Source organism: Centropristis striata, chromosome 20 (assembly GCF_030273125.1).
Source record: "Centropristis striata isolate RG_2023a ecotype Rhode Island chromosome 20, C.striata_1.0, whole genome shotgun sequence".
Classification (NCBI taxonomy): domain Eukaryota; kingdom Metazoa; phylum Chordata; class Actinopteri; order Perciformes; family Serranidae; genus Centropristis; species Centropristis striata.
In genome coordinates, this window is record NC_081536.1 from 12481270 (window position 1) to 12504517 (window position 23248).

Below are 23248 nucleotides of genomic sequence, written 5' to 3' on the forward strand. Positions count from 1 at the left end.
CCCCATCATGTCTGTTTGGTACCTTTCTTCCATAAAGCTATGTGTGATATTGGAGCCCATGCAAGAGTTGATGTCAAGGCATAAGACGTACAGCTTGAGCCCCAGAGACTGCCTGAAGACCTGCCTCTTTCAAAAGTGGCAAAGAATGGTAGCACCTCCAGGTAATCCTCACACATCTAAAATTGTCAGTGGCATTTGTGGTAGCTTTACCCTGACATTTATTTAGCTTTGGAGTACCCACAAACAAATCCAGCTGCAATTGCATGACAGTTGTTTATCTTCAACAGGCCTAGAAAAAACACAATTACCGTCACTTTAATCCTGCATTATGAAAAATATCATCTCCCTTTCATCTACCTGTAGCTGAGCCAGCCAGACAAGCTCCAAACAAGCGGCGGAAAAGGAAGGTGTCCGGTGGAAGCACCGTGAGCTCCGGCGGAGGCAGCAATAACAACAGCAACAGCAAAAAGAAGAGTCCAGCCAACAGTTTTTCACTCTCCAGCCAGGTACCTGTAAGCATTACATCAACTTGACCTCTTTCTGCACCTCCAAGTTCAGCTGAGCAAGGCACCGGAGGATAAGGCAGTGGGTGGAGGGGATGGAAAGAAAGGCAAGGAGGTTAGACAGTTATTTGTGAGTGCAGGGGTGGTAGCAGGGGGTTATTTAGGAGTAGGTGTAGCAGCAGGTTAAGATAGAGATACAATAGGGAGGCTTTTGGAGGTGGGGGTTGTATTCAGGTGTGATAGGGGGGGTAGGGGTTGCCTTGTGTAATGCTCTTTTATAGGATGAGTAGACGCAGTTAGAAAGATGTGCTGATGTGAACCAGTGATGGGCAGTCCCTCGACCTCTGGGGCCACAGGTTTATGGGTTTATATAGAGGAGAAACAAGTGACCTCCTTTACTAAGTAATGCTTAAATTGGGGCCATGGGTAGGGTTACCTTGCTCTGATTTCTAGTGGGACAGTTAGGCTTTCTCTCTAAATCCGCTGTATCAACTTGGTTTTAGAGTTACCACTAAGTCTATCTATCAGAGCACATGATTCACACGCTTTGCTTACTTGGTTGCTTGGTTGAGCGAACGAGACCCGAGGTGGAATGAAAACCCCCCTGATGCTGCACTCAAGGATCAGGGATGCCCACTGCTGGCCAGTAGGGAGGGCCCCTTGACCCTGGTTCTTGGAACAGGGGCAGGGAGTCAGGGCCACATGAACTACTGAACTGTCAGGGTAGATGCCCTGATGACACATTGTCCTGTTGTGATTGGGTTAAGAATGAAAGGACACCAATACCTCAGGTTATTAAAACTCTCTTGGTCCTTTAAAACTTAAAAGTATCAATTATACTATATTTCAATTAATATAAAATGAATTTGTAACGCTGGAATTGAAAGTTAGATCGCACCTAGATTACAGGCAAAAAACACTTGAGTTACAACTCGTCCGTGCATCCAGTCATTCCGCGCACCCCCCTGTATTATGGGGATAATATGTACCGGCCCTTGCTGTCCCCTTTAGGACGTGATGATGGTGGGAGAACCCACTCTGATGGGAGGGGAGTTTGGTGACGAGGACGAGCGTCTGATCACGCGGCTGGAGAACACGCAGTTCGATGGGGCGAATGGCCTGGAGGATGAGGACAGTTTCAACAGCTCGCCTGCACTGGGGGCACACTCGCCCTGGAACAACAAGGCTCCCTCCAGTCAGGAGAGCAAGAATGACAACTCCCAGTCGTCCCAGTAGAGTGCTGAGGTCCCAGTCAGCCCCTTTTTTTCAATGCTTAAATCCTACTGGGATCCACCTGAGCCAACACACTAGCGAGAGGAGTCAGGGAGGGTGACCTCGAGCACTTGTGTTCAATTAATTTTTCTTTGTTCTTTTCCGTCAAGTTCTTTTAAAGACCTAAAGAAGTGGTTAGGGAAAGGAACAACAGCTGATAGACTGATAAAGCTTCTTTGCTGTCACATGAAGGACAGGGTCAGCAGAGTCCCTCTCGCTCCCTCACATGTTGCACATGCTCAGTGGTGCTCAGCCTTGGCCCTCGTCTGCTCGGCTCCAGTCAGTCCTCTTAGAGGTGTGGTGAGACTCGCGGGGTGGCGGCGTGTGTGCATGTGTCTATTACCCCCCCATCATCGCTCACCACAGTGTTTGAGCCAAAGTTGGCGTGTCCTGTTGTCCGAGTGCTCGCCATGGCGACCATGTCAGTGGGTTCTTGTTCCAACCTCGGGTCTCTCAGGCGTGCGTTTTCCTTGACGACGCACCCTGTTGTTTCTGTTGTGCTCATGTCACAGGGAAGAAATGCTTAGCTTTTATTTAACTTATTTTTTTGCAGGCTGCAGAAATCTGTGTGCACTCTTAGTATCAAAAATTCAACGTTCGGTTTTTAAAAACTCAATTATTTGTTTTTGTAGGACCTGGTTGGAACAAAAACCTGTACAGTGCCGGAGCTTGAGGACCGGAGTTGAGAACCACTACGCTAAATCTTACACTCACACACAACACTGACATGCACATCCAGACCAGTGCACACACTTACACCCACACACTCTCACACACGCAAACATACACATTCTTACTCACTCACCTACACCTACAGCATAAAACATTGAGGTACTGGAGAGAGGTGGTACGCAGCATGTCTGGACCAGAGCACCAGATGCTACAGAAGTGTGTTTTCATTTTCTATGTTTTAGACTTGTTTTGAATTGTTTTTATTTTTGTAAACAATTTCTAAAAAATAAACAGACAAGCAAGCAAACAAAAACACCCCAGAATATTCTTTGCACTGTTTTCCACTATTAACTCCAATCTATTTTTCTTATGAATTGACGGTGTATTTTTCTTTTCTTTTCTATTATTGCTAATGTAAGAATTGTAAAACATCAGAAACCTGCAGTATATTAATGTATACGTATTGCTGTTAGATCATTCTTATTGTGATGGTAATAACTTCCATGTAAGTCTGTGCTTAATATAATGTCACCCATCTGTGTCAGCCATCACACCGTCATCAGATCCATTGGCTTCAGTGCTAGAAAACAGCAGGTTGGGGAGAAACAAGGCTAGTGTTTTAATACTGTGCTACATCTTGTTTGATGTGAGTCCAAAGCAGCACACTGGAAACCATTTTCCCCACTAAAAGTTTGGATCTGTTGACTTGTCATTGCAACTGTTTGCTTTGTCTTGAAATCTCTATCTGGGGGTCCTCTCTTCAGAGAAACATAATTACAGAAAACTCAAATTTGCTACTCAAATATTTTAAAAACAAGTTTTGACAGGATTGTAAAATAAGAAAAAAAGACTTTTGTATTAACTTAAAGTTCCCAGAAATGTTTTTAATCACAATTAAGAAAGCTGCAGACCAAGGAGCTACATGTAAAGATTCTTTAGATATTGATTACACTGTGCTGTTTTATGTTTAATGACGAATCATTTTGTTGGCTTTACTCCTCATGTTTGTGTCTGTGCTTGTATATTTTTAGGTAGTAATTTCTGTAAAAGTTATTCTACATATTCCTCCCTAGAATTATGAGAAACTCAATCTAATGTAAAGAAATGAAAAGCCTCTTTAAAGTTTTTTTAAACGTGATTTTTAATGGTACAATCACTGATAAAAGAATTTTGCCCTCATTTTAGCAAACTGTATTTATTTTTCTATGTACTGACATTCTGTTTAGGTCCAACCCACCTGTACTATACTCATGATGATATATGGAGGAGTTTGTGGGGCTGCTGAGTCAGTTAATGCTAACACAGGTCATTCCATTACGTCTGATTTTTGACATGCAGCTCCCAGTTCTGGCCAGTTAATCACAATGGTTCAGTATGTTCACATTAAAGACAGATTCTGGTCTTGTAGGTACCTGGTCTATCTGAAAACGCATCAGATGCACTGAAAATCAATAAGTAACCACATTTAGATAAAATGTTAACCTCAAAAACATCTTTTTTTCCTGTAAACTTGCTCTATTTTGTGGTGAGTCATCCTCTGATGAAAAGCCTTGAGTTCCTCAGATGTTGGAAATGTTCCATGATGATAGTCATTTCCAGACTCGCCCAGCAGGGGTCTCTCAGAGCACCAGGACAGACTGAGCAGCCTGTCAGAAATTCCTCCATCATTGTATCTGGCAGAAATGCCGTCTGTAAACCCACACCGCGCTGCAGCCTGTTGTCTTTAAATCCATACTCATCGTCTCTAGCACCCCTAGTCTACTCTTGTGGTGTTTCCACTCAGCGGGCCGACACAGAATTGAATCTAGGGGCAACTTTTCAACACCCTGTGTTTCCTAAGTTGACATAATTTAGGGAATAAGGGTTTGTGATATGTGAGACAGAGCTGAAATGGCAATTCACCCATAGCTGGCTCCTGTAGCACCTCACCATAGGGGTGATTTTATATCTATATTTTTTGCCAGGTTTCTGTCATTGATAATTCATGTATGGTATCAATAAAGATGAATTTTCACTGAAAAATAGTTGTTATTGTTATTGGACTCAGCTGTGATGATACTTGATGGAAAATATCTGTCCCAGTGCCGTGAACATGTTAAAAAAACAGACCTTGAAGAAATAAAACAGATGACTGAAATATTCTTCAGTAATCATGGGGAATCAAGTATGCTTTTGTAAATCGGACCTTAGGAAATTCTTATAATCACCAGCTGCAGCAAAGAAACGTGGTCCAAAAAGTATTTGCTTTATCATGCAAATGGAAACATAAGCTGTTCCTGGTGCTGTTTACTGAATGTTCCTATTGAAAGAAAGTATCAAGTGGAGCGAGAGCAGGACACTGAAGCCCTTGTTTCTGATAATAAACACCAAATTGTCATAGATGCTATTCACAGTGTGACCGATTAGCTTTTTATTTTTTTAAGCACGTTATTAATTCCTTCTTGGTGGGTCAGAACTGATATTGGAGATGGCAGTCATGTTGGTTGGCCTGGAAAGAGGAATGACAAGAAATAAAAGGAACTGTGACAATAATGCATGTAATAGATAGGTTTTCTCTGCTAAGCCAAGCATCTGAGACGAACTGTAAAAAGAAATATGGAGACAGAAGAGCAAAGCATTGTCACTTTAGATTGTTACATTTCTGTACTCAAAGATACATTTTTCAAAGCATTTCTTTAAGAGACGTATGATGGGCTTCAGATATGCAGCTTTTGATCCAACAAAAGCTACAAAGCAGTTCCAATGTTTGAGCATGGAAGCTGATTCTGGACCTTGGGCTTCATATGTGTGATAAAATCATCTCAAATTAAGTTACACTTACTTGACATAGAAAATTATATATTGATATTATGTTAATAATCCAGCACCTTGTAAATCATTTGTTGCTTTCTGTTCTTGCTTCGTTATGTATGGCTAAAGACTCAAAGGCTACAGATGGAATTCATTTGGAAAAAAATAACAGTTAAAGATGACAGCATTATTGATATTGGAATATTGATGATCTTGTATGGTTAAAAAACTAAGTCAGACTCAAGTCAAAGAAAATATTACCAAGTAATATATTAATATAATTTCATACCAATATTCATGTCTTCGTCCTTGGAGATGGATCCCTCCTCTGTTGCTCTCCCTGAGGTTTCTTCCAAATTTTTCCCCCATTAAAGGTTTGTTTTTGGTGGGGGATTTTTACTTAATCAAAAAAATGTTATGAAAGCAGAGAGGGTGTTGTTTACTGTACAGATTGAAAAGCCCCCTGAGACGATTTTATGATTAGTGATGTTGGAATATATAAATTAAATTGACTTTAAATATGTTTACAAGTTGGAAGCCAGTTGGATATCATGTCCTCATTGCAACCCTAACAGACCAACCAGATGCTGTTGTCTTCAGGAGAGTCACTGAGTGGCAGCACTGCAAGCTCTCAACAGTCTTCACATGCCAAAGCCACTTGGGAAGAGCTCTGTTGGTAGCAGATTAAAGGATCAGCCTGTAATTGATGACTTTGGGTTGAGGTGAACCAGGTATGAGTGGCAGTCCACTTGATAAACAAGAGATGAGGACAACTGACACAGGTACACTCCTTTATTTTGTTCCTTTTTTGCATCAGGTTGATTAAAAAGGGAAATTAGGTGAATGCTTATCTTGCATTTGCGTTTCTCTTTATGCAAATGTGTTTTATCTGTGTAGCAGAGGTGTTACACAGCAGGCAGTGTCATGATGCTGGGCAGATTGTGGACAGAGATGACAGACTAGACGTCACAAGCAGCGATGAGAATAGTTGTCACAGTTATCTTCTCTCCCTTGCCTCAGCGGTGCCTCAGCAGTAGCAGGTTAAAGGTAAGTAACAGCACTATCTTCACCTTTTACTTGTCTAGTTGAATACTCGGGTGTAGTTCCGTCTGTAGAACAATGGCTAAATTCATGTTTTGGCTTGTTCAGTGTTAAAATTATTCTGTATATATTTCCTTTTTGACAGTTATGATAACATGGGGACACATATTTCCTTTCCTGACATTTTTTGGAATATCTCTTGGCATCTCTTGGATGTTGTTGTGTTCTCAAAACTCCCTTTCCCAAGTGTATCCCTTCCAGCTATGTTGTCCTGCATATTTGGGCTGTGTTGTTGCTTGTTTGGACACAAAACCATTGCAGATGTGATTTGCTGATCTACTCGGGTGACCGAAAATACCCTTTTTTATCCAGCAAGAACATATCAAACCTTTCACAATTGTTTCTGGGCTTAACAACCCCCATGTTTCAGAAATCCAGGAAGCAAAATGAGAAAAATACTATTTGTTGGAAGGTAACCCGACCAATTATTTGCTTCCTTCCCAGGACTCTCACTCTTCTTTCCCACGTCACTCTCTCTCTCCCTCCCTGTTTCTCTTTTTAAGACCCTCCCTTCCTCCCTCCTCCGGTCCCTTCTCTCCCTCCCTCTCTTCTTATTGCCAGTGTTCTCCAGGCGAGCACACAGTCAGCTCCAACTTTACAGCCAGAGCGGAGCATATCAGGTTCCTACAGGACTTTAACTGTCTGTGAGAGTCCCACGCCCCTTACTGAATTACTGGAGATCAGAGCAGCGCGACCGCCCTTCACTCTCTGACCAAGGAAGGTGAGTTACTCTCCTGTGACTGCATTTTGGTTCCCTCTACATGTCTTTTGAGTTCACTTGTTTTACCCTCTCACTCACACCCTTACCTCAGCAAGTGCCAAGACCTGGAGGAGCTTCACACACAGTTATTATTGATCCTGTTTACAGTAAATATCTTCAGGCGGCTGTGTGCTAGGTTAAAGAGGTTGATCATGTTATCTAAAAAGAGTGCCTTTAAACAAACAAAAAACTATTTTCTTTGATTTCAACAGTTTGCTTTAACCACAAGATGAAGTGTTCATTTACTTTAGGGCCTTATCCGTCTGAGGTTATTTGCTTAAGAGAGCTACACCTACAAAAAGCACAGTTGACGAATGCTTTTTAATGACAAACCATAGCCATAAACATTCAAATATCATGCAGGAGTTTCATGAGGCATTTTCACCCTTGTTCTAGTAGCTGTTTTACTGTCTGTTGCTGTGCCAGGCAGCCATGGGTTCAGCTAAACACAGGTGATGCAGGTTACTTTAGGGCCTTACCTGTATTAAGTTATTTGCTTAAGAGAGCTACACCTACAGAAAACATACAGTTGATGAGCGTTGTGTAATGGCAAACGACAATTTAAATTCAAATGTCGTGCTGGAATTTCATGGAGACATTTTCACCCTTGTTCTAGTGGGTGTTTTACTGTCTGATGCTGTGGAAAAGAAAAATGGGTTTAGCTAAACAGAGGTGATGCAGGTATCTGAGGCGGATGCAGCTTTCTGTGTTTACACTATGAACACAGCGATGACACAGTCAGACGTGTCGTAATAAACCTCCATGTGTCAATTTCCCCACAAATGTTGCTGTAACTTTTAAATGTCAGCACTTCCTGTGCTTCATGACAAACTCCAAATTCTCTGGTAAAGTGCAGAAGTATGAGACAGAAGCTTTAAAGGGCACTGTATTTCTCAGAAGCTTAACGCGCATTGGCTTAACATTTATAGTTCCCATTTTCAAAATGTCATTGTTATGTTCCTTCTTCAAAACAGCCGCATTTTCTTTTTTCCATTTGCCATTTTGCAACAAACTGCGCTACGACCTCTTACTTTATGACTCAGTCTGTGGGTTTCATCTCAGATCTCTAATTCTCCTGCCTTGTATGAGTGTGTCATTGTATTCAGTCATTTTGTCTTGTTTCCAGAAGCATCAAGGCAGAGCTCGTGCCATGAGGTGATCACTCCATTAACCCGTTTTGTCCGGACGAGTTTCTCCCCATCACCTGTCTCACCTGTAGACATGGGGTTATCTTGGAGGTGGCAGGGCAGCGCCGGAGCGTTCAGGGCCACAGTAGGACTGTTGCTTCTAGGGCTCAGTGTGGCCCAGTCCATCTCTCCACAGTCGTGTCCAGCAGCTGCTGCCCCACAGGCCCTCGTCCAGCCCCACTACCAGGACACAGAAGGGAAGGACAGCAGTGCGGGCTTCATGGCTCCTTTTGTTCAGTCCTTCCTCAACACAGTCCAGCCCAACCCATTTCCCAAAGGTCAGTGTCATCGGTAGTACTCAGAAATCAAACATCCTAAAAGGCTTACTCTGCGGGATTTTCCTAGAATCACAGACAGACTCGTGGAAAATAGTAATCACTCTTAATCATCACTTACGACCCACTGGACGTATGGTGGTGTCTGTATCTGCAGAGATCCTGCCCTCTGCCTGTATTATATGCTTCTTTTCCTTTGGCTGTGCTCACCTTTTACCCACAAGCTAAGAAAATAGAAACGTAGACTCAAGTCACTGTGACTTTGACTTGAGTCAACTGGAGTCACTGTTGTGCTGACTTGCAGCTTGACTTGACAGAAAATAAATGACTTGAGACTCATCTGAAGACTGGCTTAAGACCAGTGGTGGAAGAAGTATTCAGATCCCTTACTTAAGTAAAAGTACTCATACCACACTGTGGAATTACTCCACTACAAATAAAAGTCCTGCATTCAAAACTTACTTCAGTAAAATTATAAATGTACCAGCATTAAAATGTACTTAAAGTATCAAAAGTAAAAGTACTCGTTATGCATCATGGCCCCACCCAGATTGTTACATATAATCCATATATATTATTGGATTATTATTATTTATGCATTTTATTGTTGTCATTTTAACTACTTAATATACTGTTATGCAGTTTAATAAAATTTTAAATTGATCATATTTTTTCATGTTGAATCTCAACCTGAAAAGCAATGAAAGCTGGCAGCTATGTCGTTTTTAAAGACCAGATACTGCAGGTTAGTCAGTGGTATCTCTCCAGTCCTAGAAAAATGGCAAAATGGAAATGTTGCTACATGAAACAAAGCTCTTGCCAAAACAAGAGTGAATCTGGGGTTTGCTGTTACTTCTGTTGAACCGGAGAGGACGGGCCAAGCTTGAATGTTGTGTTCACAAACAGTAAGTGACAGCTCCTGCATAGGAAGCCTTTAATCTCATCATGTTCTGATGTATAGTACCGTGTCCTTTTCTTCTCTATCCCTTTGTTCAGGCGTAAAAGCAACCAGGTGCAATTTAAATTACATTTAAATGCAGTCAGCTCTGTGGCAGACAAAATTTCCCTACTGAAATGTGGAGCATCCATTTTAACCCTCTCACCTCCTCTAAAGCTAACAATGCCAATACAGAAAGAAAAATGACAGAATTGGTTAATCAGTAAGTTAATGGAAATTCTTGCATTTTGCCCGGTCAATCTTTAACCTCTATGTCCTGCTCTGATGGTGTTACGCAGACTTGTGTCTCACCTGTGGTCTTTTGTCTGTCCACCTGATGGGTTGTAACCGCTTCATAAACCCTTCTCTATTACTTCCTGCTCTGTATCGATTTCAAAAAAGAAAACAGAACGACACAAGACATGTTGAACAACCTTTGCACAGTTCAAAGTCATTGTTCTCTTGTTGGATATCGATACTGTCACTGGATTTCACCTCGAAACCTTTCATGTGAATAAGTAAGTCTTTCAACAATTGTTTAAACACAAGGTCAGCCATCACTCTATGATAAGGCGTGACGGCTTGTTGTAAACTACAGTGAGCCATAAAGACTGGGGCCTGGGGTGAGGAACACAGAGGGCCTGATATTAAATTAGAACAACAGGTGAGGAGAAATGCAAAGTAATGAAGTGAAATGCAAATTTCCAGGACATTTATGCAAACCCTTTATAGAACGTGATGGATGTGACACACACACAGGTGGTGAGAAATACACAAATAGCTGGTGTGAAGAGCACCTGAATAACATGTTACCTGCGCCTGAGATTTATGAATAATATCCACAATAACAGGGTTCAATGGGACCATCAGCCAGAGTCTCTGTGTTTTTTTTGTGGGTGTGTGTCTGTCCTGGTTTCCCAGTAACCACAAGATGAAGGTGTCAGATTTCCCCTTTTACAATGCGTGAGATTAAAATGTTTGTATGGCGCGCAGGACACATTGTCCCCACGGCCGGGCTTTTGTACATGAATAACTGGGACAGAGACCGGCAGTGTAGAATAGCAATGAGGTTTTTTGCCTGCTCTCTGTCTCTTCTGATGTGTCTTCCTGTTTGATTTTCTTTTAGATCTGATCCTGAAATTACTGAAACTACAGGATTATAAACAAGTGCAGTCAGATCAAGAACTCCTCAAAGAAGTAAGTGGTTGTACATGAGTTTTATATATTCTACGATGTCAGGAACTTCTATATATGTGGCAGACACACCCTTCTCTGAGCCCCTCAAGCTGGTAATATGAGAATGTTTAAGCAGCCTTGTGTGTGTATTTATCCCAGTCGACTGAAGTTGCTTTCATCCACTCTGATTGTAGACTGTCACCACAGTAATATAAAACTACTGTCTGCTGATGTCTCACTGTGTTTGACGTCACAACAGACCACAAAGACGTGTCACTGTTCTGCCTTTTTGTTTTTTGCATTTTAGTTGTAATACATGTCATTTATCTGTATGTATGTGTGTTCAGGTGCTGGTGTATGAAGTGGGTTTTCTGGTGTGTGTAGCTATTGGCATCGTGTACATCGTTCTGGTGCCCGTAGTTGGTTTCTTCTTGGCGTGCTGTCGCTGCTGTGGCAACTGTGGTGGGAAGATGTACCAGAAGCAGACATCTTCCATAAACTGTCGCAGAAGAACTCTCTACTGGACTACATTTGTCACTACAGTCATTATCCTGTAAGTGTGTGTGTGTGTGTGTGTGTGTGTGTGTGTGCTCTCGTTTTTGAACAGCATAATAATGTGTTATCTGAAATTAGCATCGAATAAAGACAGCTTGAATGTGCATGCCTCACTGCCTGTGTGCCTCTCCTCATGACACAAATTGTGTGTGTGTGTATGTGTGTGTGTGTGTGTGTGTGTGTGTGTGTGTGTGTGTTTGCAGAGCTGGGAACATATGCATGTTCAAAAGTAACGAAGCCGTCAAAGTGTGTGTGGACCAAAGTCAAGTGAAGCTCAACCAAACTATAGATAACATCCGATCCTTCCTCACAGCTGTGCCTCAGGTAAGAGGAAATTTTCCGACCCGACCGATATGACATTTTTTAACACTGATTTTAAAGGGAAATTTAACATTATTATTATTATTATTATTATTATTATTATTATTATTATTATTAATAATAATAATAATAATAATAATAATAATAATAATAATAATAATAATAATGTATTATTTATTAAAATATGAATGTATTAATATGCATTGTTATACTTTCAGCCCAATGAATATAAAACAGCAGCGTATGTTTAGTATCAGTTAATTGCTTACCATTGAAATAAAAAATAAATACAAATATAATTATGTTAACCATTTTAATTAAGAATAGATCAAATATAAATAGCTAAATAATTATCAGTGCTATGTTCAGACAGTATCAGTCCACTGCTTAGTATTTAAATGAAGGATAAATAAACAAAATAAACATCAGTACCATGATTAGTATCGGCCAGTTGTTAACCATTTTAATTAAGAATAAATAAAAATAAATAGCAAAATAAAAATCAGTACACTGTCCAGTCAGTATCAGTCAACTGTTTTATATTTAAATAAAGGACACATAAAAATAAAGTAAATACAAAAATAAACATCAGTGCCATGCTCAATATCAACAAATTGCTCACCATTAAAAAAAGAGTAAAATTTTAGTAAAGTTAAAAAACTTGATTGCACATTGTTTTAATAGAGAGTAAATTCAAATTAAAATAAATAGCAAAATAAACGTCAGTACTATGTTCAGTATCAGTTAATTGCTCATTATTCAAATAAAGAATAAGTACAAATAAAAAACAAAACAAAATTTCTTTATCACCCTGAGCATCATTTTCTGCATTATATGTTCTGTAAAAAAGCACTGATACTGACAGATACTGATTATGTCTGTAATAAACAGATTGATACATTTGTCAGGCTCTGGTTATGAGTATGGAAATATACCAAGGCCAAAGGTCTGTGACCTTAATGTGGCAGCAATGACTCAGTACTGGTTGATTAATTAGTGTCTGTTCAGGATTAGTCACATCATGTCCTGCTCCCCTGCCATCACAGTCCACAGCTTTTGTGTGACTTGCTAACAGACCACCAGTTCTCCCTGTCAGTCCACTGATTAAGGACCAGCGCTGCACTCAGCAGTGTCAATACACTTATCTCAAGATACAACAGAGTGGGAAAATGTTGGAGGGAGAGGCAGGGTAGAACTCTGTTTGTCCTTCATTTGCAAAAGCTGCTATGTACGATTAGCCTATGTGATCATTCTTGATATACTGTATGCTGTTTTTCAACCCATATCTTATGTGCACACTGTGACATAGTTGTTTCCCTCTGCTTATCTCCAGCAAGTGAATCATGTGGTTAATGAGAGCTTCACAACTGTGGAGGAGGTTTCCAGAAACCTAGATGGTGAGAACAGGGAACTAATAATGTACAAATATAGGAACTACTTTTGTTCACTCTAACGGCTGTGATACAATGTCTGATTAACCCCTTCATACCTGTCTGTCTGCACAAATTAGCCATTGGACCACAGCTGGGAGCAGAGGTCAAGGAGCGATTCAGAGGAACTCTAGATCCAGCGCTGAACTCAGTCAGACTACTGGACCAAGGTATGGTGTCGCTGCATGCTCTGTCCTGTTTCAGTCTGAGCATGTGAGTGCATGTGTGCATATTTGACAGGAGATCAGTAATCAAGTAGGCACGGTCCTACTTATGAGTGCACTGTGTATTTCACTTCCTAACCCTGACAATGAAAAGCTTTAATAAGTCTCGAATTAAGACTTTAATGATTTCTTGTTTGTGATCGCCAGTTTTTATCAGTAAATGCATGATAAAAAAGAAGAAATATTAATAATCATACCAGTGATCATGCTGCCCATGGATGGGTTACTGCACAGGCCTACGAGGCACAGCCACTAGCGGTCAGAGGGCTCCAAACCAGGGTCTCTGTCTGTGATGGATAGAAAAAGCAGGAATGTCCTGATCACATTTGTTTTGCTCATAATCCCTAACCTGATGCTGCCAGATGGTTTGCTCAACAGAACCATCTGAGAAGCTGTAATTGGAAACCGTTTGGGCAGACACTTTCAAAAAATACCTGGCAGGTGATTGGATGAACCATCACTGTCACACACCGTCTGTGCTGGGAGGAAGAAATACTCTCCAGTTCTGATACAACTGCTGTTTGAGCATCTATGCTAAACCTCTTAAGGAGCCTCTCCAGTCTGTTTATAATGGCTACTGTGACCTCACAAAACACGTTTTTGGCCATAACTCAAGAATTCAGACCCTAATCATGACAAAAAACATTCACACAAACATCTTATAGGATAAAATGATGATGTGATGACATTCTATATCCAGAGGGTCAAAGGTCAGCTTTACTGCAACATCATAATGTTCTGAAAAAAACACTTTTCTGGTCATTATTCAATGCCAAAACTCAGGAACAGAAGGGCAGATTTAGTTAGATACTGCACTGAGTTTTCAGCTTAAAACTGTGCTGATTGTATAGATCTTCCATGATACCAGTTTGAAGATGTGTGTGACGCATCCAACAACATCCATTGTCAACATGCAAGGTCTACTGTCATGGCAACATATGAGTCTGGACAGTCATAGATATAAACTGCAGCTTGGCTGGTTGATGTAGGGAAATAACCAAGAGGCGGTTATTCTGGTGTAATCATGCTTCTTTGTAACAGATAGCCACAGAAAGGTGTTGGGTTTTGTAACTGAGCGTGAATGATCGCAGTGTAACATTGTCTACATAATTATGCCTTGATGAATGAAGAGCTGTTCAATAATTTACCAACTTGACACAGAACAGACATAGCAGAGAAATAAGGAAAATATTTCAATTAATAACTAAAAGCAGCTGGATGATATATCCCTTGATAATCAATTTTCGGAAATTTCAGCTTTTAATTGTTTTGAATGTGTGTGTGTTTTTTTTATATGTGAGCAGAGACTGTAAACGCCAATCTTCAGCTGAACACCCTGAATTCATCTTTGGCCCAGCTGCAGTCCAGCACAGACCGCCTTCAGGCCAACGTCACTAATGTTAGAAATCAAATCAATCAGACTTTATCCAAGCCAAACTGCATCGGCTGTAACATCCTGCAGCCCGAGCTACAGAACTTAAAACTGGATACCTCCATCGATGTAAGTACTCACTCTGTAGTACACATTAGGCATTACCTTGTATTTCTGTAGTTAGGTTTGACTGCTCACATTACAAACTTCCTGAAATACAGACAAAGAATCATCACTGTTACTGTGTCTGACAAAACTCCGTCATGAAGCAACAGGAAGAACCATTTGGGCAATCATGCTACTAGCTACCTCTGACGCAGGCTGAGACAGTGTGACACACTATAATAGATTTTCATTTTTGGCTCTGTCTGAACAGCTGATTTGTCCTCCTCCCATCTGTTCTTCTCTATTCCTCCTACACTCCTAACTCTGACACATACCCACTCATCTCCTCTCCTCTCCTCTCCTCTCCGCTCCGCTCCTCTCCTCTCCTCTCCTCTCCTCTCCTCTCCTCTCCTCTTTAAGGAAATACATATAATCTCCACCATGACAACAATAATAAGACATTGACAAAAAGCAGAGACACCATTCATTATTCTTTATTATCAGCCCACTTCATTGTGTTCCTTTGGTTCTTTAAGGGAGTCTATGAAAACAAACGTGAATGCTTGTTTTGTTGAAGTCTGCTGCCCCCTTCTGTTACTTTAAAGTATAGCATGTTATTGCATGTGATTAGTGGTCACAATGGCTACATGTTTATGTCTCTTTTTTTCTCCTCAGACTTCCAGCTTAAATGAATTCCAGTCTGCTTTGGATGAAATCAAGAAAACAAATCTCAAATCCCAAATTAAGAAGGTCAGTGAGTTCTGATAAACAAAGAATATGCTTATAATTATAATCAATCTTGGTAATGTAATGCCTGCCCTGGTGACAAACATGAGTCAGATAGAGGGAGGAGTGTGAACAAGTTTTAACTAATCATAATGTAATAATTGTCTAGCGACATGCCCAGAGGTTAAGCTAATGTGTGTAAACAGAGTAAAATCAGAGTAAAACCACTGGCTAATTATAACTGTTTTATCATAGAAAAGAGATTGTGATATTTTGAAAATGTATGCACTGCCTTTCAGGTGGAAGACTATTTTCACAGCATCCCTCAGAGAATCACCAATGAAACCAAGGATGTAGTTCAAAGTGAGTTAGCTCATTTATTGTCTCAAACTTTAGGCCTTCACTTTCCTTACAAATATTTGTTTCTTTTTAACGCATTTAGTTTAATAACATCCATATTAAAGATGTATATTGTGTGTTTTTTTAAGGCAGCAAGCAGATGTTGGATAACATCAAAACACAGATCTCCCAGGTTACCAATAACATCCCTTTATCTGCTCTGAACAACGTATTTGAGACCCTAAACCAGGCGCAGAGACAAATCGACATGGCCACATCAGAGGTCGAGAGAGCCGAGAATATTAGGTAAAAAGCCTGATGTGCAAACACATTTTATCAACTAAAAAAGAAGCAAAAATCAGTCATTATGGTGTGTTTACTTCTCCAGATGGGCAGTGTGTGTGGCTCTGAGCTGCGTGGTGCTCCTGGTGGTGGTGTGTAGCCTCCTGGGTCTGGTCCTGGGCCCGCTGGGTCTCTCACCCAAATCAAACCCCACAGAACGCTCCTCCACGGCAGATTGTGGAGGAACCTTTCTCATGATGTGAGGGCTGCGTTGTAGTGGTAGTTTTTATTTTTAGCCACAAACAGTTTCACCTCTTTCCTGCTTGTTTGACCATTGACCTGTTTGTGGTTACAGGAGTGCAGGTTTCAGCTTCCTCTTTTCCTGGCTCTTCATGATAGCAGTGCTGGTGCTGTTCCTGCTGGGCGGGAATGTTTACACTCTAGTCTGTCGGCCCTGGAGCAACGGACGACTGCTAGAGGTAGTCATAAAAAGATCCGCCTGCACACACGAACAGAATGCTTCAGGAATGAATTCTAAAACTCAGAAATGTGTTAACATTTTTGCACTTCTAGTTTCCTCGATTTTCACATTTTGTTCTACAACAGTCTATCTTAAAAAATCCCCTTAGCTTTTTGTTGAGGGAACCAGTGCAATGCTTACTTCTGTGTTGGCCTATAAAAATATGTCATCCCTGCAGCGGTCTATATCTGCATGCATCAGAAAAACAAAGACACTACAGACGCTGTGTGCGATATCTTTGTGTTGACATTATTGACTCGTTTCTCCACAGTTCATTGATACTCCAGGTTTAATTCCAGGGTTGGATATTGGTTCAACTCTGGGATTGAAAAACAACATCAGTATCTCTGCTATCTATAGGTATGTGCTACCACTCCGCCTCTCACACAGGAACAAATGCATAAACATGTGTTCATGCGTACGCACAAGCTTGTCTTCATATAGTCTAGTTTTATTTGCTCTCTTGTGACATCAGTTACAAATCTGTCATCACAGAAGGGTTTTCCCCCCATTTTTTGAGCCCAATAATGATTTTAGAGGGGGAAATTATGTAGCGGCCGATATCTTAAATTTTGAGCTGAAATGAAAATGTGGAGTGTGTACCATTTTGCATTGATATGACTATGCATGCAGTGGTACTTCTCTTTTAATTTTTTTTTTATAGTTCTTATTTTATATAGTATATTTTAGTATAGTATAGTATAGTATAGTATAGTATAATATTTTAATGTAGTACTTTTATTTCAAACATAAAAAATGAACATACAAACATACAACAGTACAAAGAGAAAGATAATAATAGTAATAGTTATAATCATCATCATCATCATCATCCTAATAATCCTAATAATAACAATAGTAATAAGCCCTGTAATAGTTTGGCGACCTGTCCAGGGTGTACCCTGCCTCTCGCCCAATGTCAGCTGGGATTGGCTCCAGCCCCCCGTGACCCGAATGCGGATAAGCGGATAAGGATAATGAATGAATAATGAATAGTAATAATAATAATAATAATAATGATTAAAAAATAAAGAAAATAAAGAAAAACAGCAACAACAAAAAAATTATGAAAAAAGGAAAAAAACTGCTAGAAAATAAATTAAAAAAAAAAAAAATTATTATGATCATTGAAAGATAAGGCTGATTTCTTAAAGAAATGTCTCTATTAAAGAATATTCAACTGCACATATTCAACTATATATACGAATACCAATAGATACCAATATGCCTTTGAGAGGCCAATATCAGCCAATAATATCAGTCGACCAATAAATTGGCCAGGCTCTAGTAAAAGTAAATAGATTCATTAATTAATATTACTTGTAGAATTTTACCTTCAATTTTGACTTGATTTGACTGAATGTTTACAGTGACTGTGAGAAAAACCAGCCTCTGTGGACTACGCTCCACTTGAATGAGCTCGTAAACCTTGACGACCTGCTCAATGTGTCTAAAGTGAGTTTCCCGACTGTCCTTTTTACCTGTTCAAAATCAAATGATGTTAAAACCTACAGGAACTTATTAACCACATGTTGAAATGTGTCTGTTGGTCACTCACAGTACACGCAGCAGATCCAGCAGCACTTTGAAGATACAGACATCACTCTGTCCAGCGTCACTCTCCTGAGCCCTGAAGTTAAAAACCAACTCAGCAGCTTCCCCAGCAAGGCTTCAAGTATTGACACCACTGCCTTCATACAGCAGGTGGGCATTATTCATGGGCTTCTGATCCGTCTGCCTATGCTATTTCCAAGTATTCATATTCTAATTTTTTGCTGCATTTTTTGTCCAGTTAAACAAAAATATTTTATACGCTGTCCCTTTGTTTCTAACTGTTATTCTTTCCATTTCTATGATTTCCTGCATTTTGACCGTCTACAGTTTTAGACAATGTAGTAACGCTTTATATTAAGGTCCTTGTAATAACCATTAATTAACAAGTAATAAGGCCCTTGTAAGTCCTTACAAGATGCTTATTAACATTATTGTGTGTTTATAAGCTTATATAAGTGTTAATAATGGCATTACAAACACCCATGACCCACCCATTATCTCTTTGCCATGCCTTTATTAATCTTATTTTGTTTGCTTATTGATATTAAAATATACTTTATTGCTCATCTATTATAAGTTAACTATAAGTTAACTATGCTTTTTGCAACTACCGGATCTAAAGCGAGAACAATGCCTTATTACTTGTTAATTAATGGTTATTAAGGACCTTATTATAAAGCTTTATCGTTTCTATTAATAGCTTTGGTGGTGATTTCCCCAAAATAATATCTTCAAAGCTAAATGTTTTTTTCATATGGAAAATAGCCATGATACCCGCTATAACTGATTCTAAAACAAGACAGTAAAAGAGAATGTGCAAACGGTTTACATTTGTTTAATCACATTTTATGTATCAAAACATAGACTTGTTGCAAAAAAATCACTTTAGCTGAAAATCTGTAAAATCTGCACACATCTTCACACAGCTATGAAACTTCACAAGTGAGGTCAGGAAGAAGTCGGCCATACATGAAATTGATCTCATGACTCTCAGGTCCTGTCGTCTTTGTGAAAGTGGTGCTGTTTCAACCATGTCCGGTCTCTCCTATCTTTGTGTAGATTGTCTTTCATTGCATGTGTCCACATGTGATTGTGATCCAGTGGTTCTTTTCTGTCTCTGTATTAGATGAACAGCATTTCCAGCATCAACCTGAATACAACAGCAGAAAAACTTGATATTCTTGCTAACACACAGGTAAGCCCTACTGACATTTTACACTTTACTCTTCTTTTCTGCACAACACGTCACATGATTCCTAAATGAATGACATTTTTTCTAGTACTTGTGTTCTTTTTACCAACCAACAATTTGCTTGCTTTTAGCCAAACAGTGATATTCAAAAAGAGCTCCAAAATGGGGCCCGAGACCTGAGGCAGATCCAGGCCGACATAGAAACAACCATCATCCCACAACTGGTGAGTATCCCCATCCTGTATCTTTCCTAATGTCTTCATTCTGGTCTTTTTTCCCCCCATGTTGGCCATCCATCTGAATTTAAACATTGACATCTCCTGCTTTTGCCCGCAGAAAAACCTGAACTCGACCATCAAGAGCCTTGGATCTATCGTAGAAAAAATCAATGTGAGTGCACCGACTAACACCTGAAACTGCCAAGAATAAAGGTCACCCTCCTCTCTGTGGTTCTGTAGCCAATTCTCTCCTCTGTGCCTCTTTCAGGGAACAGTGGGGGAGGTGCTGAGCAACGTGGGAGCAGCACAAGACTTCCTCAACACAAATACGACACAGATCGTCAAGACCGTGAGTAGAGCCACGAGTCACATGAGTTAGAGGGAAAAGTGCTCCATGTGGTCTGTTAATGCCTGTGGTCGGTCAGTCATTTACCCAGAGGGGTCGGAGGGGAGGTGTGCTGCTTGAAACAATGTGCTTATTGGTTCCACATCTAAATGTGCAAGAATTATATTTTGTGCCCAATCATAATTTCTCTTCAGTTGTAGTTATGCAAACTTTTTAGGAACTAGGTAGGTAGTTCCTAAAAAGTTTCTTTTGAAAAATGTAGCAGATGTACTGATGGTTCCTGGACAACAAATTGGGTAATGTAAAGGTTATTTATACAGTCTATGGTTGCTGGTAGGATAACAACAAATTACTGAACATATTACACCAATAGTTAGGTGTCTGAATTGGCTTCCAGTGTTAGAATAAAGTTTAAAATACAAATACAGCTCCGAATGTCCTCTACAACATTTTTAAAATACATATTTAATTACTTCTGAGAATTCCTGTAACTTGTATTTTTATGGACAGAAAAAAAGATGCCGATTTTAACAATACACTTTTAGAGCTTGTATTCATCAAATTGAAATACTTAAATACATTACTTAATATGTAAAAAAAATTTCAAATAGGCTTATTTTTCCCCCAAAGTTTTATCAGTAGATAAAATGTTCTGCTGTTATGTTGCAATGAAGTCATTATGGACTATCATATCGTATTTCCTTTGTGTTCCTCTGAACTGCAGTGTTAGGGGAAACACAAAGAAGAATACTTTTTTAATTAGGTTGTAGTTGGTACCTGTCAAATAACTACATTTACAGCAGAAATATACATGTTTACAGCCTGGTACAAAAAAATAAAATTCCGCGATCATGACAGCTGTACAGTGGGGGTTCATTTTTATGAAACTCATCTGGGTAAATTATTTTAGGGCTTAATGTAATGCTTTATTAAGGGCATGGCTGCTTTGCTTGACAAGCGAGTGCTATCACATGTGGCATGTTTAAGAAACCTGGCTTCATTGGACTACCTCAGCTCTACCTCTTTACCCATTTTCTGGCACAGAGAAGCAGAGAAGCTCAGATTACAACCCACACACACACACACACACACACACACACACACACACACACACACACACACACAGGGAGCACACAGGGTTTTATTATCTGGTCAGGGGGCCATTACTCCATTATATCATACATACACCTTTAAGTAATTGTTTTATGGTTTCAGTCATTTCATGATTTGTTGACAGCAAGAGAAATATAGAATATCAAGAGACTTATCCTTTCATGTTTGAATGCATTATGTTAAGTACTCTATGCATGAAATGTGCTGTATAAATAACCTAATAACCTTGCCTTGCCTAATCACTGCACTTATTTACGGGTCACTTCAGAGGATTTACCCAGAATTCCACATGCTGAGATGGCCAGACTTTCTACTGATTCCTCATGACCTCCCACTGTAAAGCAGAGAGAAAATGTGTGGAATTCACTCTCTCTCTCTCATGATCCTAGGAGAGCAGAAAGTTTATGGACTGTCAGCTGAGTTACTTCATTATGTATGCCGACTGGGCCAACATCACGGTAACGTTTAAGACTTTTTAACATACTGTGCACACACTCAAAGCATAGCAAGTATATGTGTGATGTTTGTACTATAAGTGATCTGTGTATTCTCCTCAGATCACACAGCAGGTGGGCCGCTGTGGGCCGGTGGCAGAAGCTGTGGACTCTGTTGAGTTTATTGTCTGCTCACACATGGTGGAGTCTCTGGTGAGGATCAGATGTTGTTAGCTCCACCTACAGCTGCACATCATAATCACTAATTGATTTCTTTGTGACTCTGAGGCCTGGAGAGTAGAGACAAGATTGATACATTTTTATCACTCCCCTTTTAATCAGCGCTGCATTATATTAACTCACCATCTGTCTCTCTTTAGAACGCGTTCTGGTTCAGTCTCGGCTGGTGCTTGATCTTCTTCATCCCCAGCATCATCTTCGTTATCAAACTAGCCAAATACTACAGGAGGATGAAATATTCTGATGTCTATGAGTAAGCAGCACAAACAAAAGAACGACAGATCTATTTACACACACAAAATCATATGTTGTGCAAAAATCACATGACTGATTCATTTGGCCGTGCTGGCCTGCCTTTGACCACTATTAATCTCTCTTTTTCCAGCGACCATATACCTATGAACCACATCCCACGGCCCCAGATGAAATTCAGCTGAGACGATGGCACATGTGTGTAACAGCTTTAAAAGACTGCAGGCACGACTCCACAAAATAAGGACACATGGTGCACTCCTGCACAGATGTGCCACATTATCGCTCTGAAAAATCTCAAACTGAAAAAATAGTGAAGTTGTCTACTTTACATTTATTATAATTTCTACCATAAAGGGGAGAACCACGGTCTTACAATTCATATCAAACATCACACACAGCATTTTTTAAATGATCTCAGGGGGACACAGGGACATAAGAGATTCTGCAGGGACTTTTTCATCACTTTAAATAAAAATTTCAATGAGATTTATTGTAGTAAATACATGTTTTGTATGTTTTTAATGTATGAACTGAGATGCTGCTGGATTCTAAGAATATTATGCTTCATATTTCAAATTATAAAGCAGATTTTTGTTGGGAGTTCATCACATTTACACTGATTAATATACTGTGCCAACAGGCTTTTTATATTGTGCCAGCCTCTGTCTGTTCACTGACATGCTTCGGCAACTTAATTACAATGGGAAACACTTTTTAATTAAATTCTTAATTACATTTGCACTAATATTGAAAATCAACGCACATGTTTTTTTGTATGAATCATGAAATGATTACACTTTTTGTGTGACTGGTACAATTGATGTCACTGCCGTTCTACAATGCAAGTTTTTTGTTACCGTTTTGCTTGCAAATATGTTTTTGTACATTTCCACTGATGTGATTTGTGATTCCATAATGATGATTTTTGTACTTCTTTGTACTTGATAGTAGATTGTTTTATCTTTTTCTGTTACACAGCACTTTACATGTTCTCTTTTCACATTATGATCAAAAGTTTGTAAACAATTCTACCAGCTGTTGCGAAAACTACTGTAAGTAAAGAATTGCCACTGAAATGCACCGAGTCTGCTGTGCATTTTTCTACCTTTTAGCTGTAACATGAGTGGAATCTCACAGATCAGTCAGTCTGTTTTCCATGCAAACCATGAAAGTGTTTTTCACAGTGCACATTTGTAGCCCAGCACAACCTTTGTATCATACATACGCCTTCATCACTCTGCAACAATTTATAAAAAACAGTTGAACAGACTCTACTATGGCAACACATAAAGCCTGTGTGATGGTAGAGATAGTGTGTCTTTGTGAACATGATACTGTCATGCATCACA

At 39.7% G+C, this 23248-nt stretch overlaps 2 protein-coding genes across 5 annotated transcripts in view; both read left to right on the top strand.

Moving 5' to 3' along the window:
• ldb1a (LIM domain binding 1a) overlaps positions 1-4472 on the top strand; it is a 29473-nt gene extending 25001 nt beyond the window's left edge. For 2 of the 4 annotated variants that reach the window (XM_059358897.1, XM_059358898.1), the window contains 3 exons: positions 38-161; positions 364-512; positions 1515-4472. In XM_059358897.1, coding sequence (XP_059214880.1) covers positions 38-161; positions 364-512; positions 1515-1739 — 498 coding nt within the window. In that variant the 3' untranslated portion in view covers positions 1740-4472. The remainder of the gene's footprint in view (positions 1-37; positions 162-363; positions 513-1514) is intronic. The other 2 variants (XM_059358899.1, XM_059358900.1) reach the window with 2 other exon arrangements.
• A 2492-nt stretch (positions 4473-6964) lies between these two features.
• Positions 6965-22972, top strand: prom2 (prominin 2). Its single transcript, XM_059323894.1, has 24 exons — positions 6965-7059; positions 8225-8563; positions 10624-10694; positions 11021-11226; positions 11432-11552; positions 12883-12946; positions 13060-13149; positions 14508-14704; positions 15356-15430; positions 15706-15769; positions 15895-16051; positions 16134-16286; positions 16383-16506; positions 16819-16907; positions 17918-18002; positions 18108-18251; positions 19228-19296; positions 19425-19517; positions 19630-19683; positions 19780-19860; positions 21360-21428; positions 21528-21617; positions 21785-21897; positions 22030-22972. The coding sequence occupies exons 2-24, from the start codon at positions 8320-8322 to the stop codon at positions 22079-22081; spliced, it is 2505 nt and encodes an 834-aa protein (XP_059179877.1). The 5' UTR covers positions 6965-7059; positions 8225-8319; the 3' UTR covers positions 22082-22972.
• Positions 22973-23248: the final 276 nt, after the last annotated feature.

Coding starts and splice junctions, on each gene's coding strand:
- prom2 (XM_059323894.1), top strand. CDS start 8,320: ATGGGGTTATCTTGGAGGTGGCAGGGCAGCGCCGGAGCGTTCAGGGCC. Junction 16,052..16,133: donor GAGAGAGCCGAGAATATTAG/GTAAAAAGCCTG, acceptor TTACTTCTCCAG/ATGGGCAGTGTGTGTGGCTC. Junction 19,684..19,779: donor CTATCGTAGAAAAAATCAAT/GTGAGTGCACCG, acceptor TGCCTCTTTCAG/GGAACAGTGGGGGAGGTGCT.